The sequence below is a fragment of the Staurois parvus genome, unplaced genomic scaffold (genome assembly GCF_062004578.1).
Source record: "Staurois parvus isolate SC_StPar_1 unplaced genomic scaffold, SC_StPar_1.0 ptg000056l, whole genome shotgun sequence".
Classification (NCBI taxonomy): Eukaryota; Metazoa; Chordata; class Amphibia; order Anura; family Ranidae; genus Staurois; species Staurois parvus.
The window spans coordinates 3,198,476-3,222,396 of NW_028317852.1; the positions used below are offsets into that span (position 1 = coordinate 3,198,476).

Here is a 23,921-nt window from a genome sequence, read left to right on the forward strand (position 1 = left end):
ATTTATTTGGTCAGCAGGAACAAGTAGGTACAGTCAATATCTTGGTGAGTCACAAAAATAGGATTGATGTGGCAAAAATAAAACACTCCTGCTCATAAGAGCTTACAATCTAAAGATACTTCTAATGAACTGTGTGTGCTCAGGTTATAGCAGGAAACAAAGGGGAAGATGAATCAAGTAACATTTTCGTGCACATAAGGTTTACTTACACAATCATTTAGTATAAAGATCCATTCACAAAAAAAGTCTACACATCAAAATATAAAGAAAACAAGACATATGTGAAAAACCCCTCCCACCTCTACAAATCCCCTCCCACCTCTACAAACCCCCTACACATACATTTGTCAGCAGGTTTGTAAGAAAAAAGCATTTGAGTCTAAATAAGCAAGCAAAATTAAAACAAGAGCAGATTTTAAACAAAACGATTGACATGTGTGAGGCTTTCAATGCAAAGAGAAAAAACACAATCATTGTGCAATAACACACAAACACTTTACAAGGCCAAAAATATGCAAACATTTCCAGCCCACTTCCAAACACAGCCTGAGTGGTGTCTGGGGCAATTCAGCACAAAATCTCTTCCTCCCCCAAACCACTACAAGCAAGGACTTAGTCACAAACCACCCGGCCTAGTAACAGGCCAAATCACTCCCTACTGCACATCTTTATATAAACTAGGTTGTATTTGGAGCGCGCCAAACAAGGCCCCACACCCAATGAAGCCACACCCACCACTGACCTTAATTTGGTCAGTGAAAGTGTTTTCACCTGATGAATCCGCTTCCTACCTGCATTAACCCTTGGTATACAGGCCCCACAAATCAGAAAGATATATACAGTGAAATGTACGTGTGCAGCATACAACAGAACATTGAGCAGGGATGTGAAAGGGAACCCCAATTGGAACCTTTATTGCTACTATGGTCACAATTCCCTCCAGATTCTCGCATGAGTTAAGACAGTCACATGACCACATCTTGTATGCAATACTGAAAATGACAAATCGATTTGACTAGTATGGTGAATTTCCCATCAATTGGTAAAACACTCCAGAAATCAAACATCACCAAACATTACACTCTGGGCAAAGCTGATTTACAAATCATGCAACTTACAGTAAAGTTGACCATTTCAATGCAATTTTCAAGACATCTGACACAGATCTCTATGCAAATTGCCACTAAAGTAGTACATGTACTACTATAGAAATCAGTGTTTGAAACGCACCCATGTGGTCACTCTAATAGCAGACAATAGGGTGCGACTTTGCAGACGATTTACAGCTTGCATGTTGTGCAAATCACATGCCAAGTCCCACTCAATGAGCACGCTATTGGAGCGTGCATATTGTTGTGGTTCAAACTTGGTAGGAGCCGCAAGTAATAATAGAGTAATGAATACACTACTTTTCATGCAATTTGCTGAGAGATCGATGTCGAATGTCTTGCAAATTGCACTTGAAATCACCATGTACCCCGACTTTGAAATCATGCAACTTCTATGCAAGTCACATGATGTGACTGTGGTATCAATAACACCACTTAGAAATCTGCTTTAATGTGACCGGGTAGCCCCCAGTAACATTGTTTGCGATTGCCATGCAATTGGCATGACAGGCGACTTGCAAATCGTAGACCAAGTCGCACCCTATTGGCCACTGTAGGCTCTGTTCACATCCAATTGGATTGTGAACTCGTGCAACTTCACTGTAAGTTGGACAATTGCCGCATCGGATTAGATGTGACAGTGGTGTTGGCCCCCAGTAACATTGGGTGCAATTTGCCATGCAGAGAGCAAGCTGCTGGCCATGCCAATCACATGACAAGTCACATCCAGGGTGTGCAATTTCAGGTGCGATTTGTGCATTGACATCGTACCTGATATTGGATATAATGAATGTGAGTGTATTAACATACACCATTTGTTGCAGCGAGAGTTCAAAGGTATTTGAGAATTGTGGCCATTTATTAGCAATTTAACATCTAGACTCAAATAGAAATCGCAATGCTACACACAATTGAAAACACAACTAGTTAGTAATTCTCTAGAAAACACAGTAAAATTGGCAACTTAAAGAGTAATTTTCAATTGCATATAGTGTGAGCAAAGCAGGAAAATCAACAAAGGAAATAAATCTTTGAAGGCGTGCGGTACCTGCCTGCTGGGATAAGGGTCTGCTATGCATTTGGGGGAAAAATGCACGCCAGGATTTGTGACAAGTTTGATGTGTGGATTCACCAACCAAGTCTTTTCTCTCTCGTTCACTCTTCTGAATGTCTCTCTTTATCACTCTTCAGTATGTATCTCTTGCTCACTCTTCTTTGTCTCACTGGCTCGCTCTTCTCTCTCGCTCACTCTTCTGAATGTCTCTCTTTATCACTCTTCATATGTATCTCTCGCTCACTCTTCTTCGTCTCACTCTTCTCTCTCTCTGTCAGCTCTTTGCTTGCCAAATCCTTCACAAAAGTGGGTGGAGTGTAAACCATCATTATCAAATAATTCAGGCCCTTATCTTATCCCATTGTATGACATTCACATAAGGTGCAGCTTTGAAGGTGTTTCAACAGACAAGGCCTCATTCTAATTCACATTTTAGGGATCATTTAGACAGAATGCAAAGATGTTGCCAGAACATGTATGTGAAGACAGCCACACACGGAGATCATGCTACTACCTCGCCGGGGTTGGGATTCGAACCGACAACCCTAGAGTTGTAAGGCAGCAGTGCTAACCACTAATCCACGGAGCTACATTGCTAACCCAGCCTGTATTTCTGTGCTGTGAATCAATCCTAGGTCCCTGGGCATGGTCAGTTTAACTAGCCAGATATCTCCAATGTGACACAAATGTTGTGCTATGTTGCCAATTCAGATGTATGTTGGTTCTATGTATCCCAATACAAAGGATTGCAATACTAATACAGGCGTACCTCGGTTTACCAACGCCTCAGGGAACGTCATATTTGGGGTACAAATGTCAAACCATTTCAGTTAATTGGTCTGTTTACAAATGTTTGAATAATTTGGTATGGGCATGTGGCCTGGTATGGTTCAGGAGGGGGGGAGGCACTCGCTCGTCGTCGTCCCCCCCTTTCCTGACCTGCCGGGCTGCATGCTCGGATAAGTATGTGTTATGGATTTAGGGGGGTACCCCATGCTGTTTTTTATTTAATTTCAGCGTGGAGTTACCCCTTAACATCCATACGAGACCCGAAGGGCTTAGTATGGATGGGAGGGGGGACCCCACGCCAGTTATTTAAAGAACTGTTTATAAATCACTGCAATACTTTGACATTCAACTGTCAGTGGGGAAATCCGCCGACAGCTGAAACATGAGCGCTGCATTGGTTTTCATTACTAAAATGCTGCATGAGTTGATAACATAACTCATGCGGGATTGTAGGAGCGACAGCCATGAGTTAATGTTTCATCTGTCAGCGGGGTTCCCCACTGACAGCTGAATGTAAAATAATTCCCTTTATTGCATAAATAATAAAAAAAAAGCGTGGGGTCCCCCCTCCCATCTGTACCAAGCCCTTCGGATCTGGTATGAATATTAAGGGGGAACTCCACGCTGGAATTAAAAAAAAAACCAGCGTGGGTCCCCCTCAATATCCATACCAGACCTTTATCCGAGCATGCAGCCCGGCAGGTCAGGAAAGGGGGGGGACGAGCGAGCGCCCCCCCCCTCCTGAACCATACCAGGCCACATGCCCTCAACATGGGGGTGCTGCCGGGCTGCATGCTCGGATAAAGGTCTGGTATGGATATTGAGGGGGACCCACGCTGTTTTTTTTTTAAATTTCAGCATGGAGTTCCCCCTTAATATCCATACCAGACCTGAAGGGCTTGGTATGGATGAGAGGGGGGACCCACGCTGTTTTTTTTTTTTTTTTTTTTATTGCGGACCTTTATTTTTACATTCAGCTTTCAAAATAAATTTTATCTAGACCTTCAAAATAAGTAAAATCATAACAGAAATAATTATAAAGGATAAGAAACAAAAATATAATCACTAAAACGAAGGAAATCTAATTAGATTACATGAAGATATGCTTAATGCTGTTTATTAAACACAGTAGTCGCGACCGAGTGCCGGCTGTCAGAGGAATCCACAATCAGATTCACTATTAGTCAGTGGCTAAAAAGCAAACGCCCATGGCAGAGGACTAAAAGGTGTTCTGCACATGCTCAGTTCTATCTGCCAAAGACACTGCACGGGCATCTAGATTTTTACTGTGTCGATTTCCTTGAGAAAAACGATTTTTAACACATTCTTAATTTTTTTGGAAATAGCAGATATTGTTTAAAGTGAAGTCCTGATATTTGGCAAAGCAAATTTCTAAGTGAACATGTCTCTACAGTGATTTTTCATGGTGTTAGACGTGCTTCTTAGCAAGTCTGCTTTTGTGAGTCTGATTCCGGGCGTGTGTCTTTTTGTGAATTAGATTGGGCGTCTGCTTATGGGCTCTGCTCAATAGTGAATTAGGTTGCAGGGTCAAAAATGGACGGACGCCCATGAAAATTGGGCTTAAGCCCATAAATATGCGCCCACGCCCAATAGTGAATCAGGGCCATTGAGTCCATGGAAGATTTACTTTTTTCCACAATTTTTTGAAAATAACAAAAACATTTTTTTTTTTACACAAAGTTGTCATTGAAATGATATATTGCTCACACATGCCATGGGTATATGTGGAATTGCACTTCTACAGAGTATGGGGATATCACATGTGTGAGACCTTTTGGGAGCCTAGCCACATACAGGATCCTGAAATCCAATGACCACTTTAAAAGCCTGAAGGTGCGTAACTTCCTCATTTCATTTCCTCATTACCTATCACAGTTTGGGAGGCCCTGAAATGCCAGGATAGCACCAAACCCCCCCCCCCCCCAAATGACCCCTTTTTGGAAAGCAGACATCCCAAGGAATTTAAAAAGAGACATGGTGAGTATTTTGCAGATCTAATTTTTTCTCCCAAGGTTTTGAAATATAAAAAAAGAAAATAAAAAATATGTTTTTGTTTTCTTTCTTCATTTTCCAAAAACTTGTGGCAACAAATGAGATCTGCAAAATACTCACCATGCTTCTTATCAAATTCTTTGGGGTGTCTACTTTCCAAAAAGGGGTCATCTGGGGGGGGGGTGCTATCCTGGCATTTCAGGGCCTCCCAAACTGTGATAGGTAGACAGGAAGTTTAATGAGGAGATATAGCCCTTTAAAAGCCTGAAGGTGCTTATTGGATTTTGGGGTCCTGTATTTGGCAAGACTGCCAAAAAGTCTCTCACATGTGATATCCCCATACTCGGGAGAAGTAGCAGAATGTATTTTGGGGTGTAATTCCACATATACCCACGACATGTATGAGCAACAATTTTGTGTAAAAAAAATTATTTTTTTGTCACTTTTCAAAAACTTGTGGTAAAAAATAAATTCTTCTATTGACTCAACATGCCTCTCAGCAAATAGTTTGGGGTGTCTACTTTCCAAAAAGGGGTCATTTTGGGGGGTGGGGGCATTTTATGCCCAGCATTAGAAGTTTATGCTACACGTCATTTTTTGCTAGGAAATTACTTTGAACCCCAAAACAATATATTTTTTTTTTTTTAAAGCAGACCCTCTAATAAATAAAATGGTGGTTGCTGCAATTTTTTATGTCACACAGTACTCGTGCAGCGATTTTTCAAATGCAAATTTAAAAAAAAAAAAAATACACTTTTTTTACTTTTAATGCAAAAAAACACAATATATTGGCCAATTATTTGGTAAAATATAAAAGATGATAGTATGCCAAGTAAATAGATACCAAACATGACATGCTTTAAAACTATGCATGCCCCGTGTAATGGCAACAAACTGCATACATTTTTAATATCCATAGGCAACGCTTTAAAAGCTACCATTTTAGATTTACAGAGGAGGTCTAGTGCAAGAATTACTGCCTTTGATCTGACGTTCATGGTGATACCTCACATGCATGGTGCAACCGCTGTTTACATACTGGCACAGGGTCAAGGTGTGTGCACAGGGGACCAAGGGTGCTTTTTTTTTTTTTGCTTTTTTTTTTTAACTGATTTTGATTTTTTTAATTATTTTTACACTGTCCTTTAATTTTTTTTATCACTTTTAATGCTATCACAGGGAATGCAAATATTTCTTTTTTGAGAAATTTGGGGTCTATCAGATATCTCCTCATTATCTAATCTCACCAAGATTGGTGTGATCAGATGCTTTCCCAATTTACAAATGGCGCTGTTTATATCCTGCAAAACTGAAGTGATGAAATGCTCGTAGCTTCCAATTTCTTAGACTATAGAGATGATTGACACCATTTCGGTCTCCAATCAGCTCTATGATCAACTGGCAGAAACACAGACTGCATTCTTAGGTTCCCCCGATGGCACAGGACTGCCCGAGCAGGCCATAGAAGGCAGTGGGGAAGTGGGGGCATCTTCTCCCGCTGCTTGTAAAAGCAATTCTGTAGCTAAGTAGCCACTAGGATTGCTTTTACATGAAAGCTGATCGCCGGCTGAAAAAAACGATACCAAGATGAAGCCAGCAGCTGCAGGCATCATCCTGGTATAACCACTCAAAGTCCAGTGATGTACCAGTATGTCGCTGGTCCTTGTTGGGTGTATATGCTATGTTCTCTTTTTTTATGCAGTCTGTGGACTGAATGAAAAAAAGAGAAGAAATCACTGCCAGAAAAAGTGTGTGGTATGCCCACCATTAGAATAAACCATCCTGCATCCACCCACTTCTAATGGTGGGCACACATGAAATGTGCCAAAAAATATTATAAAATATATATGCCGAAGCATAGGGGCCATCCACCCAATGGCCACCCAGGCTTCGGCATATATGCTCTTTTTTTTAACTGTGGATGAAAAATTTCATCCAACAGCACTGCACACCTACTTATGTATATTCTGAGAGCAAGATCCTGTTGCTGTCAGAATAAACACGTTGGCGCAGCAGCTAAATAACATCCTCATTTCTCAAGCAGGCTTTTTCCCCCTTCCTAAGACAGGTATTTACAAGCCGTTGGGGGAAGCCCCAGCGATTAGGTCGCTCGGTGCCACATGCGCCAGTTCCAAGATTGAACAAATGTCTATATATTGGCACGCTTGAATAAAAATTGTCCACGTATAAGTAGTACCCCATATGGAAAAAGGATGACACCAAGTCCCAAACTATCCTGCCACTGCTCCCCATGTAGCCTGGGCATCCGGGGGGCCCCACCTGACTATCTTTTCTTTTGTAAATAAGAAACTTATATGTATAGCTTGTTGCCTTCTCACAGGTCTTATACATCTTAACCCCATATCTGGAACACTTGCTGGGGAGAAGTTGTTTGAATGCAAGGCGGCCAGAAAAATGAATGAGGGACTCATCAACGCAGATGTTTTGCTGGGCAGTATAGACATCTGCTAATTTCTGGTTGAGGTGATTTTTGGAGGGGCCAAATTTTGTGGAGCTGGTCAAATTCAGGGTCACCCCGAGGACGACAGAGTGTGTTATCATTGAAATACATAAAACACATTATACTCTCATATCTATGCCTGGCCATGGCAGTAGAGAATACGAGCATATGATGAATCGGGTCTGTGGATCAATACAACCACAATTAATTTTTTTAGTAATGCCCTTGTTGAGGGTTAGGCCCCAAAAAACTTTAAATTCGGAAGCCGTAATGGACTTCTATGAGAATGGCCTGGCAAGGTTTGAATTTGGGTTGGCGGTGATAAACTGTTGTGCATATAAATTACTTTGATCCACAATCAATGCATACAGATCTTTTGTGAAAAACAGCTCCAAAAAATCAAGGGGAGTATTTAAATTTGCTGTTTCCACCTGAATTCCGGGATGGGTAGTGAATGGGGGAAGTACGGGTGCTGCGAAATTTGTGGGCTACCAATCAGAATTTGCAAGCACATTCGGAAGGATACTAGGGGCTCTATGGGCCTGTGTACGAATTCTTGGTGGCTGCGGGACACTACTTGTCCTCGCCTCCGCACCAGCTTGTACTGCACTTATGGGGATCGCCACGTCACCAAGTGACACTGCAGTGCTGGTATGTGAAAGACCAGGATGTACTAGGCCGTTCGTGCTCGCCAGTTTACCAAAAGGTAGAGCGGCACTAGTACTGGCACTCTGCTGCATATGAGAGTCATCATGCGATTGCAACATCTAAGCAACCTGGGAATGGAGTCGGGTACACCTGATCTTAGCAGGGACCTCTTCTACATCGTCTGAGCCATCTGTCAGGGTGCCACTGCTGTCTACAGATTTGTATTCTGAGGCTGATTGTGTCAGTGAGTCTTCCCCTTCGCTTTCATCTGACATGCTCAGAATCTTGTAGACCTCTTCACTAAAGTACCTTTCCATTGACATTTTGGCCACTAAATGTATAGGTACCTAGTGCGACTCACAGGAAAAAGAGTACCTGGCTGTCAGGGACTGCTTGAACTGCTACAAAAAAATTTACCGGCAAGTGCTAACAGAGATCAGGCACGATTCTACAAACATTGCAGTTTTGTGTGCAATGTATCAAGTGACAGTGACCAACTGACACTGCACTTACTGTGGGAGAAGGGGGGGGGTAAGCGTAGGGGCTAAGCGCAGGTCCTGGGGCTGATCCCGCTAATGCTGCATTTTTGGGGACACTATACTAATTACTAATGTGAACGCTGGTATAGTGCTGATCTGATCAAAGATATGGATCTGTTCAGACACTATTCTAGCAATGGAGGTTTATTGTGTATGTGAGCGTGTTCCTGGCAATCAAGGGGTTATTACTAGTGTACTGACGGGCAATCTGATGCTATCTGGGAGGGACATGAAAACCGCGGAGCACGAATCACGTATATATGCACGTGAGGTTGCGCACTCGTGCCACCCTGTAACAGTATTTCTACTATAGGATGGCGCGGAAGTGGTTATACATGTCTAGTAAAAAAAATGAAAAATATCAAATTTCATCATAAATTTAGGACAAAATGTCTTCTGTGACATGTCTTTGCTAAAAAAAAAATCTCAATACGTGTAAATTAATTGATTTATGTGAAAGTTATAGCGTTTATAAATGGCGGTATAGATACTGTATTTTTTTATTTTTAACTAATAATGGCGGCGATCAGCGACTTACAGCGGGACTGCGGCGGGCATTCTGATACTGGGGGGAACTGACATCTCCAGTGACACCAGTACAGTGATCAGTGCTAAAAAAAAGCACTGACACTGTACTAATGGCACTGGGCAGGAATGGGTTAACATGAGGGGCGATCAAAGGGTTAACTGTGTACTGGGAGTGTTTTACTAGGGGGTGGGGGCTGTGTGCTTCACTGTAAGCACAATGCTCTGGATGGCGGTGCACAGCCATTCAGAGCAGTGTGCCTGAGCTGACAGGGAGGAGGACTGTCCTCCCTGCCGGTGATTGACAGCCCCCTACACGGAAATGCAAAATCACATGCAGGTGAAACTCCAAAAATTAGAATATCGTGCAAAAGTTCATTTACAGTATTTCAGTAATGCAAATTAATAGGTGAAACTAATATATGAGATAGACTCATTACATGCAAAGCAAGATAGTTCAAGCCGTGATTTGTTATAATTGTGATGATTATGGCTTACAGCTCATGAAAACCCCAAATCCACAATCTCAGAAAATTAGAATATTGTGAAAAGGTGCAATATTCTAGGCTCAAAGTGTCCTGCTCTAATCAGCTAATTAAGCCATAACGCCTACAAAGGGTTCCTGAGCCTTTAAATGGTCTCTCAGTCTGGTTCAGTAGGAATCACAATCATGGGAAAGACTGCTGACCTGACAGTTGTGCAGAAAACCATCATTGACACACTCCATAAGAAGGGAAAGCCTCAAAAGGTAATTGCAAAAGAAGTTGGATGTTCCCAAAGTGCTGTATCAAAGCACATTAATAGAAAGCTATGTGGAAGGGAAAAGTGTGGAGAAAAAAAAGGTGCACAAGCAGCAGGGATGACCACACCCTGGAGAGGATTGTCAGGAAAAGGCTATTAAAAAGTGTTAGGGACTTTCACAGGGAGTGGACTGAGGCTGGAGTCAGTGCATCAAGAGCCACCACACACAGACAGATCCTGGACATGGGCTTCAAATGTTGTATTCCTCTTGTCAAGCCACTCCTGAACAAAAAACAACGTTGGAAGCGTCTTACCTGGGCCAAAGAAAAACAGACATGGTCTGTTGCTCTGTGGTCCAAAGTCCTCTTTTCTGATGAGAGCAACTTTTGCATCTCATTTGGAAACCAAGGACCCAGAGTATGGAGGAAGAATGGAGAGGCACACACTACAAGATGCTTGAAGTCCAGTGTGAAGTTTCCAGTCTGTGTTGATTTGGGGAGCCATGTCATCTGCTGGTGTTGGTCCACTGTGCTTCATTATGTCCAGGGTCAACGCAGCCGTCTACCAGGAGATTTTGGAGCACTTCATGCTTCCTTCCACAGACGAGCTTTATGGGGATGCTGACTTCATTTTCCAGCAGGACTTGGCACCTGCCCACACTGCCAAAAGCACCAAAACCTAGTTCAATGACCATGGGATTACTGTGCTTGATTGGCCAGAAAACACGCCTTACCTGAACCCCATAGAGAATCTATGGGGCATTGCCAAGAGAAAGATGAGAGACATAAGACCGAACAATGCAGAAGAGCTGAAGGCCGCTTATGAAGCATCCTGGTCTTCTATAACACCTCATTAGTGCCACAGGCTGATAGCTTCCATGCCACGCCGCATTGAGGCAGTAATTGCTGCAATAGAGGCCCAAACCAAGGTTCGATATTGTTCTATGTACAATCCTTGTTTTATTGATTGCATGTAATATTCTAATTTTCTGAGATTGTGGATTTGGGGTTTTCATGAGCTGTAAGCCATAATCATCACAATTATGACAAATCACGGCTTGCTTTGCATGTAATGAGTCTATCTCATATATTAGTTTCACCTGTTAAGTTGCATCACTGAAATAAATGAACTTTTGCACAAAAGTGATTTTGCGCACCTGTGCCACCCTGTAGCAGTATTTCTGCTATAGGGCAGTCGGGAATCGGTTAAAGACTGCTGCAGGTATGAAGTGCAGGCATATAAAGATGTCTTCACATATCTATGGAAACCCCCAGAATCATTCTGTCATAGCCAAGTACTGGGCTGTTCTAACTGGCATCGGAACAACACTTCAGAATAGTATAAGAGTTTGTCGCTAAGCCTTTCCCCCACATGTTCTTACTGGCCCATCGCAATGATGGGCAGCCTCACTGGTCAACAGGAATGTGCAGGAAAGAGCAGATCACTTTAGCAGTATCAAAAAGGGCCCACACTGCCTGTCAAAAGGCCTTAGATTAGCCCCGGACAGGAAGGTTAGGTATGTGCTGGCACCACTGGTTGTAACAGAATCTCTCTACGTGCCTGTTCACATATATGCGTATTGGATGTGGTTTGAACCACATCCTATCTGCATGACATGTGAAATAACACTGCTTCCTATGGTGCCTGTTCACATATGTTCGATGCACTGACGGTGCAGATTCAGTGCGGTTTAAAAAAGTCTTGTACAATTTCTAAGCAGTACGGTCTGGTTCAGGTGCGGATTACAGGCTATTGTCATCTATGGGAACCATTTCTAAACCTGATATTTGTCAACAGGATACAATCCTGACCTAATCCTGGCCTGAACCTGATGTAAACCTGACCTGAACCAGTGAACAGCTACTGTGTCAATTAACTGTGAAACCTGAGCTTCAATCCGCACCGCACATTTAATGGGATTCTTTGCAAAAAAAAAAACAAAAAAACACGGATTTTCTAACTTGCTTGGGCACACCATAGACTACGCAATTTTCTTTCCTTCCACCAAAAGTGGAAGGAAAGAAAATTGAGCGATTTCCCTATCAACACAGTAAGTGTTGACTAGGCCTGGAAAAAATAAATGAGAAAAATAGGTAAAAAAACCCAAAACCTTTTTTTTCCCCAAAGCCATATTTTTCCAGAAAATAAAAAAAGCTGTGTGGAATATGTTCTTTTACAGTGATAAATAATATCTATGACATGGTATTCAAACTATTTAACAGGAAGACCTTAAGATTTGAAAGATTTCTGAGACTTTTATAAAGTCTAAAATTATCGAAAGTTCTCTCAGCTAAAGACAAGCAAATCCTGGAATACACTCCAGGTAACACTGTACTTCTCAATGCAGTCTCACATAAGAAAAATATGCATTTCTGCCACTAGCAGCACTGAAAGACTATAGTCTAGTTTGCTTGTGGCCTCTATCTTGTACCTCCTACAGTTGGGTGATTGTTGGGATACAGTAGATGATAGTTTTAGTCTTCCTCTCAGGCCTTAATTGACATGTAAGAGTTTACATTTGTCTGACAACTTAGTCTATCTTTTTTTAAAGCAGAATTCCGGGAAAGATATTTCTCCCATGCAGTGGGGCTGTACAGGCACTGCACATATTAACTGCTCATTTTGTTTTAGGGGAGAGAACACCGAAGATATATTCACCTGACCTCATCCTCCCTGAAAAAGACCAGTCCTTTCGGCTCCTGCCATCCCGCAGTCCAATGGTCTTGTAAATAGACTGTTCCTGACATCTGCATGTTCAATGCATGCGCCATTGACTGGAACAGTCTACAGCTGGATTGTGGGGGAGTGTGTTTTTCTGTAGGATCAACGGGTCAGGTCAGTATGAGCTTTGTCTTAACCTTTAGAAAAAACAAGCAGCTGATCCATGCAATGGGGGCACGGCCCCACTGCATGGTAAAAAAAAAAAAAAACCCAAAAAAACCCATTTGACCGGAGTTCTGCTTTAACCTTTAAATCATTCTTATTATTGATCTCAACCATTACAGCATAATGCTTACTAGTCTGCTCAGTAAATTGTTTTTTATTTCCTCCTGGTGAGACCAACTTGTAGAGTTTGCAAACATTACTTTTATCAAATAGGAAATATTCTTTTCCAAATGCTACAAGGATGAAAAAACATATTCTTGCATACCAGAGGTGCCCTAAAGACATTAAAAAATACTTTATTGAATTAAATGATGAGGACCATAATGAAAATACAAGCTTTTCCCTCCAGAGTTCTCATTCCAGAAGCACCATTTCAGCCCTTTAAGAGGTTTCTGATGCTGGAAGTTAGGGCAGGGTTTATGATCATGTGACCGCCATGATTGGCGGTCACATGACCAGAAAGCTCCTGATAGCAAGCAGCGATCGGGAGCTGTCTTTCAGGCTCCGGTAACTTTGCCAGGAGCGTGCAGGGCGTGCTCTCAGCACAAGTTTGTTTACATTTAGGTCCGCATATATGCATACTCTCGGCGCAAAGTGTTAAAAAGTAAGCCTGGTTTATTTACGGAATAAGCTGTACTTTTATCTCAAGCATATACTTTTATATACACTGCAATTCATGTTTCCAGAGTAACAAAGTGACTTACAGTATGTAAAACTACTCCACAACGAATTTTTTAATTTTTCTGGAAATTATAATTTTTTCCAGAAAAAAAAAACGGAAAAAATTTTTTTTTCCTTATGGCTTCAAAATTTCCTAACGTTGACTGGGGAATCCCTCCCACAGCATTATTGTGTTGTACCGGCGGGGAGCATGAAGAGCCTTCCCTACTGGCAGAATACAACTAGTACGTCGTTCGGGAAAAACCTGACAGGCTGGTTGTACACAAGTCAATCAATAGACTGACTTGTGCACAACCAGGATGCCCATACATGGATCGAAATTCAGCTGGTCCATGCTGAACTGGCCAAATTACAATCCATATAGGCAGGGTTGAGCGTGAGCATATCTGATCATTCCTTTTCCAGCGCATAAAAGAAAATCAAGGTTTCATCAGACTGCTAATGTCTACTGTCAGAGTCTGGAAGAAGACTGCAAAAGGTCCTAGAGGTCGGCAACTGGTTCAGAGATAACTATGTCTTATCCCATCATTCTTGGCTTGTGTATTGCAATTCTTTAGCCCAGACCTATGTAACGTTTCTACACATCCACTGCTCTGTATAGTCTAGGTTAGCCTTTTGCAACCACGGTGCCCAGGAATCCTGGGGTGCTTTCTGGGTTCATCAGCGGTGCCTTGGCAAAATGCCTAAAATTGCCCAAACATTTACATCAAACCAATGGGTGCATCAAGCCTGCTTTTTGTTACATAAAGCCACCAGTTTTCATTGTACAATACTACAAGCTTGGGCACTGTGCAGGCCAGCTGCTAAAGCCCTAACAACTGCCAATGTCATTGGATGACAAGGACTTCGGCACCTGCACAGCATCCTTGTTTGACCCCCTTACATCCCTCCCCTGGGGCCACGTTAGCTACTTGGGGAGAGAAAATGAGGGAGAAGAAATGCTGGAATACTAGTCAGTACCAGTGTTCAAAAATGTATTTGCTTAGTTTACTTTGTTACATTTTAGAATGGGGTTCCTTAAGATTGTGCACAAGTTTAAAAGGTGCCTTGGCTGGAAAAAAGGTTGAGAAACTCTAGTCTAAGTGTTTATTATGTGAACAACAATCTTTAGGGGACAAGGGGTCTAATGATTTACAAACTCATTATGATATCTTCTTTTGTAAAGTAACCCTTACAACAAACTGCTCTAACAAATAAAAATTAGTATGAAGGTCTCATTGGAACATAGCCAGACAGAATAACACAATGTTGATGTTATTTAGCAAGTATGATCAAAGTAAGAATGAAAATACCTTCGGAAACAGCATGAGGCTTAACAATGCAGCAGGTGCTTTGAGTAAACCTTGCGGTATTCTTTGGTCCACGACCGCCACTGGACGGAAAGAAAAACTCTAACTCCTAGCATTGGTTAGAAGAAAAAAAATACATTACAACCGTTCTGTGTTTAAGACAACCTAAAAAAAACTATTCAGGCAACTATTTCTAGCATTGCGAGTCTGAAGATATAATACTACAACGCAGTAAGGTTTATCCATCAAAACTCTCAAGAATCTATCAAGAAACCTGTATGGCTAGGGTACTCTACACATTACATGATCCACCAAGTCTTAACAATATTAACCATTTTTTTACTAACAATGTCAATGCTACCATTGGAAATGGCTTAACAGCCACATGACTATTCAGACTCTCAAGTGGCTTCAAAAAATATACAAAAATAACCTGTTACTATGGTAAGAGGGAAGCAGTGGGAGCATGTAATGTGAACATTTCATGCATATAGGGACTGTGTAATTATATGGATTCCAACCACAAAGCAAGAGTCTATAGCCTCATTAAATATGGATTGATTGCTGTATGATTTAAAACGAAAATGGAAAAGCTCCCAGAACACCATTCAGTGCCAAATTTAGCTGGTTTAAATATAACCTTCCATTGTGCATTTTAGAAGTTCTGAGCACAATGAAAATGAACATAGGGTATTACATTTGAAATAAAGGTGGATGCATACAGGTTTGCCTACAACCTACTTTCATTGTATTTTTGCAATCTCTTATTTTATATAGGATTGCCGCTAAAAACTGGATTTTTTTCTACACACTTACCTGTAAAATCCATTTCTTGGAGTACATCACGGGACACAGAGCAGGCTATTTATAACTACGTGGGTTATAATGGACAGTGGCTGACCAATCAGAGAGGAGGTCCTCCCCAATATAACCCCTCCTACACAGGAAGTACTTCAGTTTTTGTATCAAGCAATGAAATTCCAGAAAGAGGGGCAGGTGATGTACTCCAAGAAATAGATTTTACAGGTAAGTATGTAGAAAAAATCCAGTTTTCTTTATCGTACATCAAGGGACACAGAGCAGGCTATTCATGTGGGATGTCCCAAAGCAATAAAGAAATTCGAGTGGAGGGTGACACCATGACAGCCACCATCAATAATCCCTCAGGACCTACTCAGTTGTCAGTAAAACACTGTGGTCAAAGACAGAATCCTATGTGGCTCAGACAGCCACTGGTAGAGCCTTGTGAATGTGTGAACTGAAGACCATGTAGCGGCCTTGCAAACCTGAGCCACTGATGCCTGATGGCGGATAGCCCAAGATGCCCCACACTCTTGGTGGAGTGTGCCTTCACCCGAAAGGGTGGGACCTTACCTTTTACACCATAGGCTTGAACGATCAATTGGTTGATCCAATGTGAAATAGTCGCCTTGGATGCCGCGTGCCCCTTCCTAGGGCCTTCTGGCAACACAAAAAGAGCTCCTGACAAGTGCTATCACCTTCAAGAAGACCCTTAAAGCATGTATCACATCCAAGGCAGAACGATATCCTGATTGAGATGAAAACTAGAAACCACCTTTGGTTAAAAAAAGGGTTGCAACACCACCTTATCATGACACAAAACCAGAAATGGTTCTCTGCAAGAAAGAGCTGCCAGCTCTAACACCCTTCTTGCAGAAGTGATTGCCACATAAAAACAAAACCTTATAAGCAAACAGGACCAGTGGAATCTCTCCAATAGGCTCAAATGGTGGTTTTTGGAAAACCTTCAAAGCCAGGTTCAGGTCCCAAGGACACAAAGTTAAACTGACAGGAGAAGCAATATGCATTACTCCCTGTAAAAAAGTGTGAACCAAAGAGTGAGACGCAATGGGCCTCTGGACAAAAACAGCTAATGCTGAAACCTGGCCCTTAATGTTACTATTAGCCAAATTCTGCTGCAACCCTGTTTGAAGAAACAACAGAATCCTACCAATCACATACTTTCATGGGTGCCATTTGTGAACTTCACAACAGGAAATGTAAGCCTTTTAAGTTCTGTAATAAATGTTCCTAGAGACTACATTTCTAGAACCCAACATGATGAAGATGACAGAATCAGACACTCTCCTATCCTTTAGGAACTGGGTTTCAATAGCCACGCCGTCAAATTTAGCGACCGTAAAGCTGGGTGCAATATAGGACCTTGAAACAGCAGGTCTGGCCGACACAGCAGGGCCCACGGCCCGTCTACTGCCATCTTCACTATGTCCGTGTACCAGGCCCTCCTGGGCCAGGCTGGAGCAATCAGTTTCCCTGAAATAGACTCCTCCCGAATCTTACTTAAGAGACGTGGCAGCAGCTGAATCGAAGGAAAGGCATAAATCAGTGAAAATTGGTTCCAAGGAATCACTAAGGCATGTACCCCTGCCACACAAGGGTCCCTTACCCTGGACACAAAAAGACCGACTTTGTTGTTGAGCCTGAGTGCGAACAGATCTACATCCATTCAACCCCATCACTGGCAGATTCCCTTGAAAACCTCAGGATGCAAAGCCTATTCCCCTGGAATCAACCACTGCGTGCCAATTTCCCATCCCTGGAATGAACACAGTTGATAAACTTGGAACATATCTCTCTGCCGGGTCAGAATGTAATTCACCATTGCTGTGGCATTATCAGACTGAATCCTTACATGTCAATCCTGAAGCCTGGATGTCCAATACCTCAGAGCAAGTCTCACTGCCCGAAGTTCCAGGACATTGATGGGTAGAACCCTTTCCCGTGGAAGCCACGCTCCCTGAACTGTGGCCTCCTCCAAGACAGCCCCCCAACCTGAGAGGCTGGCATCGGTGGTTATCAATTTCCACACCACTGGCCAAAAGGATCTCCCTCTCTCCAAATTGTGAGTCATCAACCACCAACTCAGGCTTCCCAGTACTTCTTAGACAGAGATATGCAGTAATCCAGGGCTGGAATCTTCTTGTTCCAAACAGTCAGAATGTACCTTTGCAGCGGTCTGGAGTGGAATTCAGCATTTGGAATAGCCTCGAACGAGGACACGGTCTTCCCCAGCAACCTCATACAGAGGCAAATTGAAGGCTACCTCTTGGCTTTTAAACTGCAAACCTTGTTCCTCAGGATGCAACGTTTCCCTGGAGGCGGAAATACTTTTGCCTGAACCATGTCTAGGACCATCTCCAAATACTCCAGGCTCTGTACTGGTTCCAGGGCCCACATCTTGAAGTTGAGCACCCAGCCCAGCTGTTCCAGGATCTGCATCGTAAAAACCACACCCTGCTTCAGACCTGGCACCAACCAATCTCTGAGCAACAGATCGTCTAGATAAACTATGCCCCCGAGTTCTGAGCAGCCCCAACACCGGAGCAAGAATTATTGTGAAAACTCTGGGAGCCGTGGCCAGCCCAAACAGTGCCATGAACTGGAAATGCTCAGCCACTACTGCAAACTGAAGAAATCTTTGGTGAGGAATGAATATCGGCACATGTAGTTATGCATCCTTGATGTCTATGGATGCTAAAAAATCTCCTTCCTGTAAGGAGGCCACTACTGATTGAACCAATTCCATAAGAAAAGACTGGACATTTAGAAACGGATTTAGCCCCTTGAGGTCCAAAATGGGCCTTACATCCCCATTTGGCTTTGGTACTGTAAACAGGCTTGAATAAAACCCCTGAAGCCTTTTGTTTGCTGGAACCTCTGTGATCACCCCCTGAGACAATAGTACCTGTAATAAAGCTCCTCTCTTCTCTGGATTCATTGGTACATTGGATTTAGAAACTGGGGAGGGGAAAAGACCTGAAATTCTAGTCTGTACCCAAGATATATAGTGGAAATTACCCACTTGTCTTGGATTAGAGCCCTCCATGCAGCAACAAAATTCAAAATCCTTCCCCCCACCCGAACGAGTGGGGGCGCCCCTTCATAAGGAGGCGGATTTTGGATCTGCCTTGGATGACTTTTGTACCCAGGGCCTCCTCGGGTTTTGATTCTGAGTTCTACCACTGGATGCTGGTTTTCATGAAAGGGAAAACCTTCCAATAATTTTTTGCATGGCAGTTCTGCCAACCAACTCTTCAGCCACAAAACCATGTGCATATGCACTGATAAGAGGGCCAAGTGAGAAATCTGCTGAACTGAATCCTTAAGAGCATCGACCACAAAACATAAAGCACATGGAACATCCACCAAATCCTCAGCAGAGTATTCCTCCTGCACCGACAGTCTTCCAAATAGTTGTTTGAAACAGTCAAAAAGACTCTGGCAAATGCCAATATCTGCCACTGCTGGCTGTGCGGCAGAACCTGCCAGGGAGAAGGAGGCCTTAAGGAGAGACTCCAGCTTCTTATCCATTGGTTAAAAACCTGGACATTATTAACAGGACATGTTAAAGATTTATCCAGGGATGAAACAGCTGCATCCACTACAGGCATACCCCATTGTGACGACAGTCACTTTGGGTGGGGGGCCAATAGAACCCAGCTCACTTTGGAGAGGTGGGGAGACTCCTGTCTCAGCTCCCCATATCCCTCTTATGTGTAAATCACCCTGTGCCTGTTAGGGGTACAGGGTGATCTGTCCTAATATTGTGTGGGGGTTGTTGATTGTTTAATGTCATGTGGTTGCATCCCATTGTTCTATTGTGTGTCTGGCTTGGGAGCAAATTATTATTGGATGTATGTGTTTATGTGTATTAGCTTAGTAGGGGAGTGTCTCCAGCAGCACTCCCTCCTGATGGGACTGTCTGCTGGTGTGAAGTTTGAATACCTGTGTGTCTCTTGTCACTAAATGTAGATTGCCCTGCCCTGTGTCATTACGCAGAGAGGGGGATTGCCCCGAGTGTATATATCTTGTATCTGTGTTCAAATAAACCAATCTACCTCCTGGTTTACTTCAAGACTGGTGTCGTCTAGTCTTGTATGGTCAGCTGTGGTGTCTGTTGTTGGTGTTAGTTTCCACCCATTCCTGCTCCAGGATCGATGGTTCTAGTCACGGGGATCTTTCCCACTTCTTAGTCTCCTGAGAATTCGATGCAATCATCCCAGCAATCTTATCCTCTAACCCCGCTAAGGCTGAAGATCATTCTTGGTTACATATGCCGAGGCAGATGCCCCAGTAGTAGCCGCAATGCCAGATAAACACAGTGGCTCAGACTGCTCAGTCGCTTCTGGCCTTTCAGGAGAAGATGTTACAGCAGACATTTGGCTAGGTTTCTCAGGACCTGGTGGTGGCACATTAGTGCCCTTTCCTGCTGTACCTCCCCCACTCTGCTTTCTGGAAGACATTACTTCAGATAGCATAAAAACCTGTGCACCTCCAGTGCCACAAGATACAGTTATGCAAGTAGTGTGCTGAATAAAAACACTCAATGCAAACTGATGTCCTTATGAGCCACCAAGGGCAGCTCCTAACTGACTGGCCAACGTTTCTCCCTCAGGGGAGTACTCACGTGCCCCACTGAATAGTCTGCTCTGTGTCCTGGCAACAGGAATCCCTGTTGCCGGGACAGCAGAAGCCCATGTGTGCCCAGGCCTCCTGATAAATAAATATGGCCAACTTCTGTTTCCTGCCGCATGCGATCCTCGTATGAGTGCACAACAGCTAAATGCGTACAACACCCCACCATGCACGCTCCCCTCGGCTGATGGCCAGCCACACTCCTAGGGACCAGAATGCTCCCTCTAGTGGCTGCAAACAGAACAACAGGCAAGTATGTCCCGGGAAAAAAATGCCGTGAACACTCCCCCCTCCGTTGAAAACCCTGGCCAAACAACAATGCCTCTCCTTTTCCCTTCAAATTTGAGCTTTGTTATTTCTTTTTTTTCCTCTGTCAAAAAAAAAAAAAAAAGAACATCTCATCAGTCCCGCTGCAGGTCTCTGACTTCCACCAGGCACCAACCTTCAACCATCCTGGCGGCATTGTCATACAGACCTTCAAGGACCCGGCCCCCATAATGTGGGGCCACTGCCTCGGACCCGTATAGCATCCCACTGGAAAGCACCTTGGTCATATTTAAAACTGCACAGGGTTCCACCTACGTGGGTCCAGCGCCGTAAGGCTGCATTACAGGCAAAACCCCGAGGATTCTTCTCCTTATCCAGCAAGGCTTTGGACCATCCATTTTGGCTCACAGCTTTATGAATGGATCCGATTAAAGTCCATGATTCTTGAAGAAACCGAACTAGACCTTATGTATGCTCCAGAAGCACAAGTAACACTTTCAGTGACCATCCACCTTACAGACACTGGTGAAAAAACTTAAGTGCTTCCTGTGTAGGAGGGGTTATATAGGGGAGGACATCCTCTCGGATTGGCTGGCCAGTGCCTATTCACCTATAGGTGGCATATAACCCAGACAGTCATAAATAGCCTGCTCTGTGTCCCGTGATGTACAATAAAAAAAAACTGTTGTTACTCTCCTTGATAATGGACTTTGCAAAAAATGTAAATGAATGTGACTTTCTATGAAGGCAAATGGGTTTGGTGATCAGATGTTACCTAGTGAGAATCTTCTGGATTCTTGCAAGTTCCATTGTCCTGTACATGACAGGACACTTCAGTATATTCAAAGTGCACAGGACACATGGTTTCAGGACTTATTTAAAGAAAATGTGTAGTTTTTCAAAGTTTTCTTGAAAACCCCACATGCATGCATTGATTATTTAGGGATGTCCCCACATGCTTATTCCCGTTTAGCATCAGCTATAGGTTTTTTTTTTTGTTTTTTTTTTAATCAGCCTAATGCAGAACTAGTTCCAAAAAAATCAGAACAGAATTAAACTGACATGAATATGAGAACAATGATGAATAAAACTAATTGCAGAAGCCATGCATAATGTCTGAGTAGAAAAAATCTTTTCCTAATACACTAACTACCCTGGGCAGTTTTAGCATACCACATTTTTTGTATGAATTGCATCAAATATCCTCCCAGGCTACACAGAAAGAAAAAAAATATATTTGTCAACATACTGCTATATACTTATAATATTAATATATTTCATTCAGTAAACATCCCATATATTAACCAGTATGCATCTGCACCATAAAAGCAAATAAGTTTTCACAACTCTTTTTTTTTTTTTGCATTTTTTTGGGCTTACTCTTTATAAATGCTCTATACAATGACAGCTATTATATACTGGGCTGAACACACTTTATTCATATTCTGGACCAACAGACTACAAGTTGCTAAATGTTGTATCACCTCTCATCTAAAAAGTAGCCCCGAAAAATAAAAAAAAACAGGATAGTAGACCTTTAGTTATATGTTGGTTCACAACCAGTACAGTACCAGATCCATAGATCCATGCAGAGTGTTAGTGGTGCCTGGGGAGTGACAGGTGACCCATGCAGCTGCACACAGCTAGTCTGTAAAAATCAATGACAGGATGAAAGATGCAGCGACTTTACTGGTCTTCCCATACATTCTAGCACGTAGCGATGTAAGCATTAGGATGTGTGGAAAGATGCATACAGAAGATGCGTCTCTCAGCCTGTCATTGCTATGAATATTTACAAGCCGGAGCACTCGACCGCACAGAACACTTGTCACTACCCAGACTTTCTGCACAGATGAACAGGTCTGTAAGCCCTAGTGAATGAACCATAACACTAAACCTCAACCCAATTTATGTTCCCAAATGTATCCTGTAACCTCAATCTAACTCCAAATCCTAACCCTTAATTCTCAACCAGGGACAACTGATGGGGCCCCCTCAGGCAATAGGGGATCATGGGGCCCCTGTGTCCTTGCCCAAACTCAAAAAAGCCTATGAAAAAGATACCAGGGGCATCTCATGAGCCCCCTACTGACCCCGGGCCTTCGGGCAGTGCCCGAGTTTCCAAATAGTCAGTCCGCCCCTGTTCTCAACCTAATTCCAAACACCAATCCATAACTCCAAACTCATATTACTTAACATTTTACCTCAACCTACCCGCTAAACCTGACCTCTGTACTTAGCCCTAAACCTGAATGTCTGCCATATTCTTATCCGCTGCAATAATGTCACCACAGCAATGTTACAAGGCCAGTACCAGCACTGATAACATAATTGTTCAAGAATGTAGGTACCAAAATATCTCTACCAAATACAACTGACACTGTTTCTATCAACTCCGATGAGGACATAACATGGAAATGGGAAAATTTGTAGCAGATCACATTTCTCTAGAGATTAAGGGCCCTTCACACTGATCAGTTTTTGATGTGCTTTTGGTGTTTAAAAAATGGAACAATAACACATGAAAAATGTATCCCTTTAAATCCTATGCAACTTATCGCACAAATGCGGTGCATTTTTCAAAAGTCTTGCATGATGCATTTTTGGTGCATATTTAAAAAGCGCACCAAAAAAAAGCACCTCCCCATTGCAATGAAAATGCATCAACAACAAACCACAGATGCGTTTTTTTGTGCGCTTTTTGAGTCATATGTACGATTGAAGTCAGGCAACCAGAAACCGCACCAAAAACGAATATGCGTTTTTTCAATGGAGCGGTGTGCAAGGGTCCTAAAGAGGCCCTATCACCAACTGAAAAAACTTCAAGTAAAAACACAGTGAAATCAAGCAATTTAAATGCTTATTTTAATAATTTTTTCCCAAATCGATTTTTTTACTTGCAATGTCTCTCTGAACTTGCTAGAAACTGCTAAAGAATTATCAAACATAGCCTAGCAGATGCTTTTTGGTAGGTTTATTAGGGCTATGCATACCACATTGCTTTATGTTAACCCTCACGCACCACTGAACCGCTTTCTGTAAAACTGACATTGTAAAAGTCATGAAATACTAATGAAGTTAGTGGGAAAGGTGCATACTCACCCGAGCAGCCGAGGCAATGGAGTCAGAACCGTGAGCTGCATTCTTGGTTCCATCAGTACCAAATTTGGCTCGAATGCTTTCTGGAGAGTCACTACGTGCAACACTGGAGTTGGTTGGCCCAAGCAGCTTTCTCCAAGAAGCTACAGCTTCATCTCCTATCACTTCCATTGCGACAATTGGTCCACTTGTCATAAAATTAATCAGGTCACTGAAAATTCAAAATAATTGTATGTTTATTATACAACATAACAAGGAAAAAGATTAAATCTGTTACAAACATAGACCACTCAAAGCAAGCATATTCAATCATGTGCAAACAATAATATATATATATTTATTTATTTTTAGATTTGGACTTGA

At 42.6% G+C, this 23,921-nt stretch overlaps 1 protein-coding gene across 1 annotated transcript in view; it reads right to left on the bottom strand.

The window, feature by feature from the left end:
• Window positions 1-23,921, bottom strand: part of NME7 (NME/NM23 family member 7) — a 288,737-nt gene that overhangs the window by 118,065 nt on the left and 146,751 nt on the right. Inside the window, exons 6-7 of the mRNA XM_089668274.1 lie at window positions 23,562-23,769; window positions 14,739-14,844 (exon numbers count right to left, since the gene is read on the bottom strand). Of these exons, the coding sequence (XP_089524400.1) occupies window positions 14,739-14,844; window positions 23,562-23,769 (314 nt within the window). The remainder of the gene's footprint in view (window positions 1-14,738; window positions 14,845-23,561; window positions 23,770-23,921) is intronic.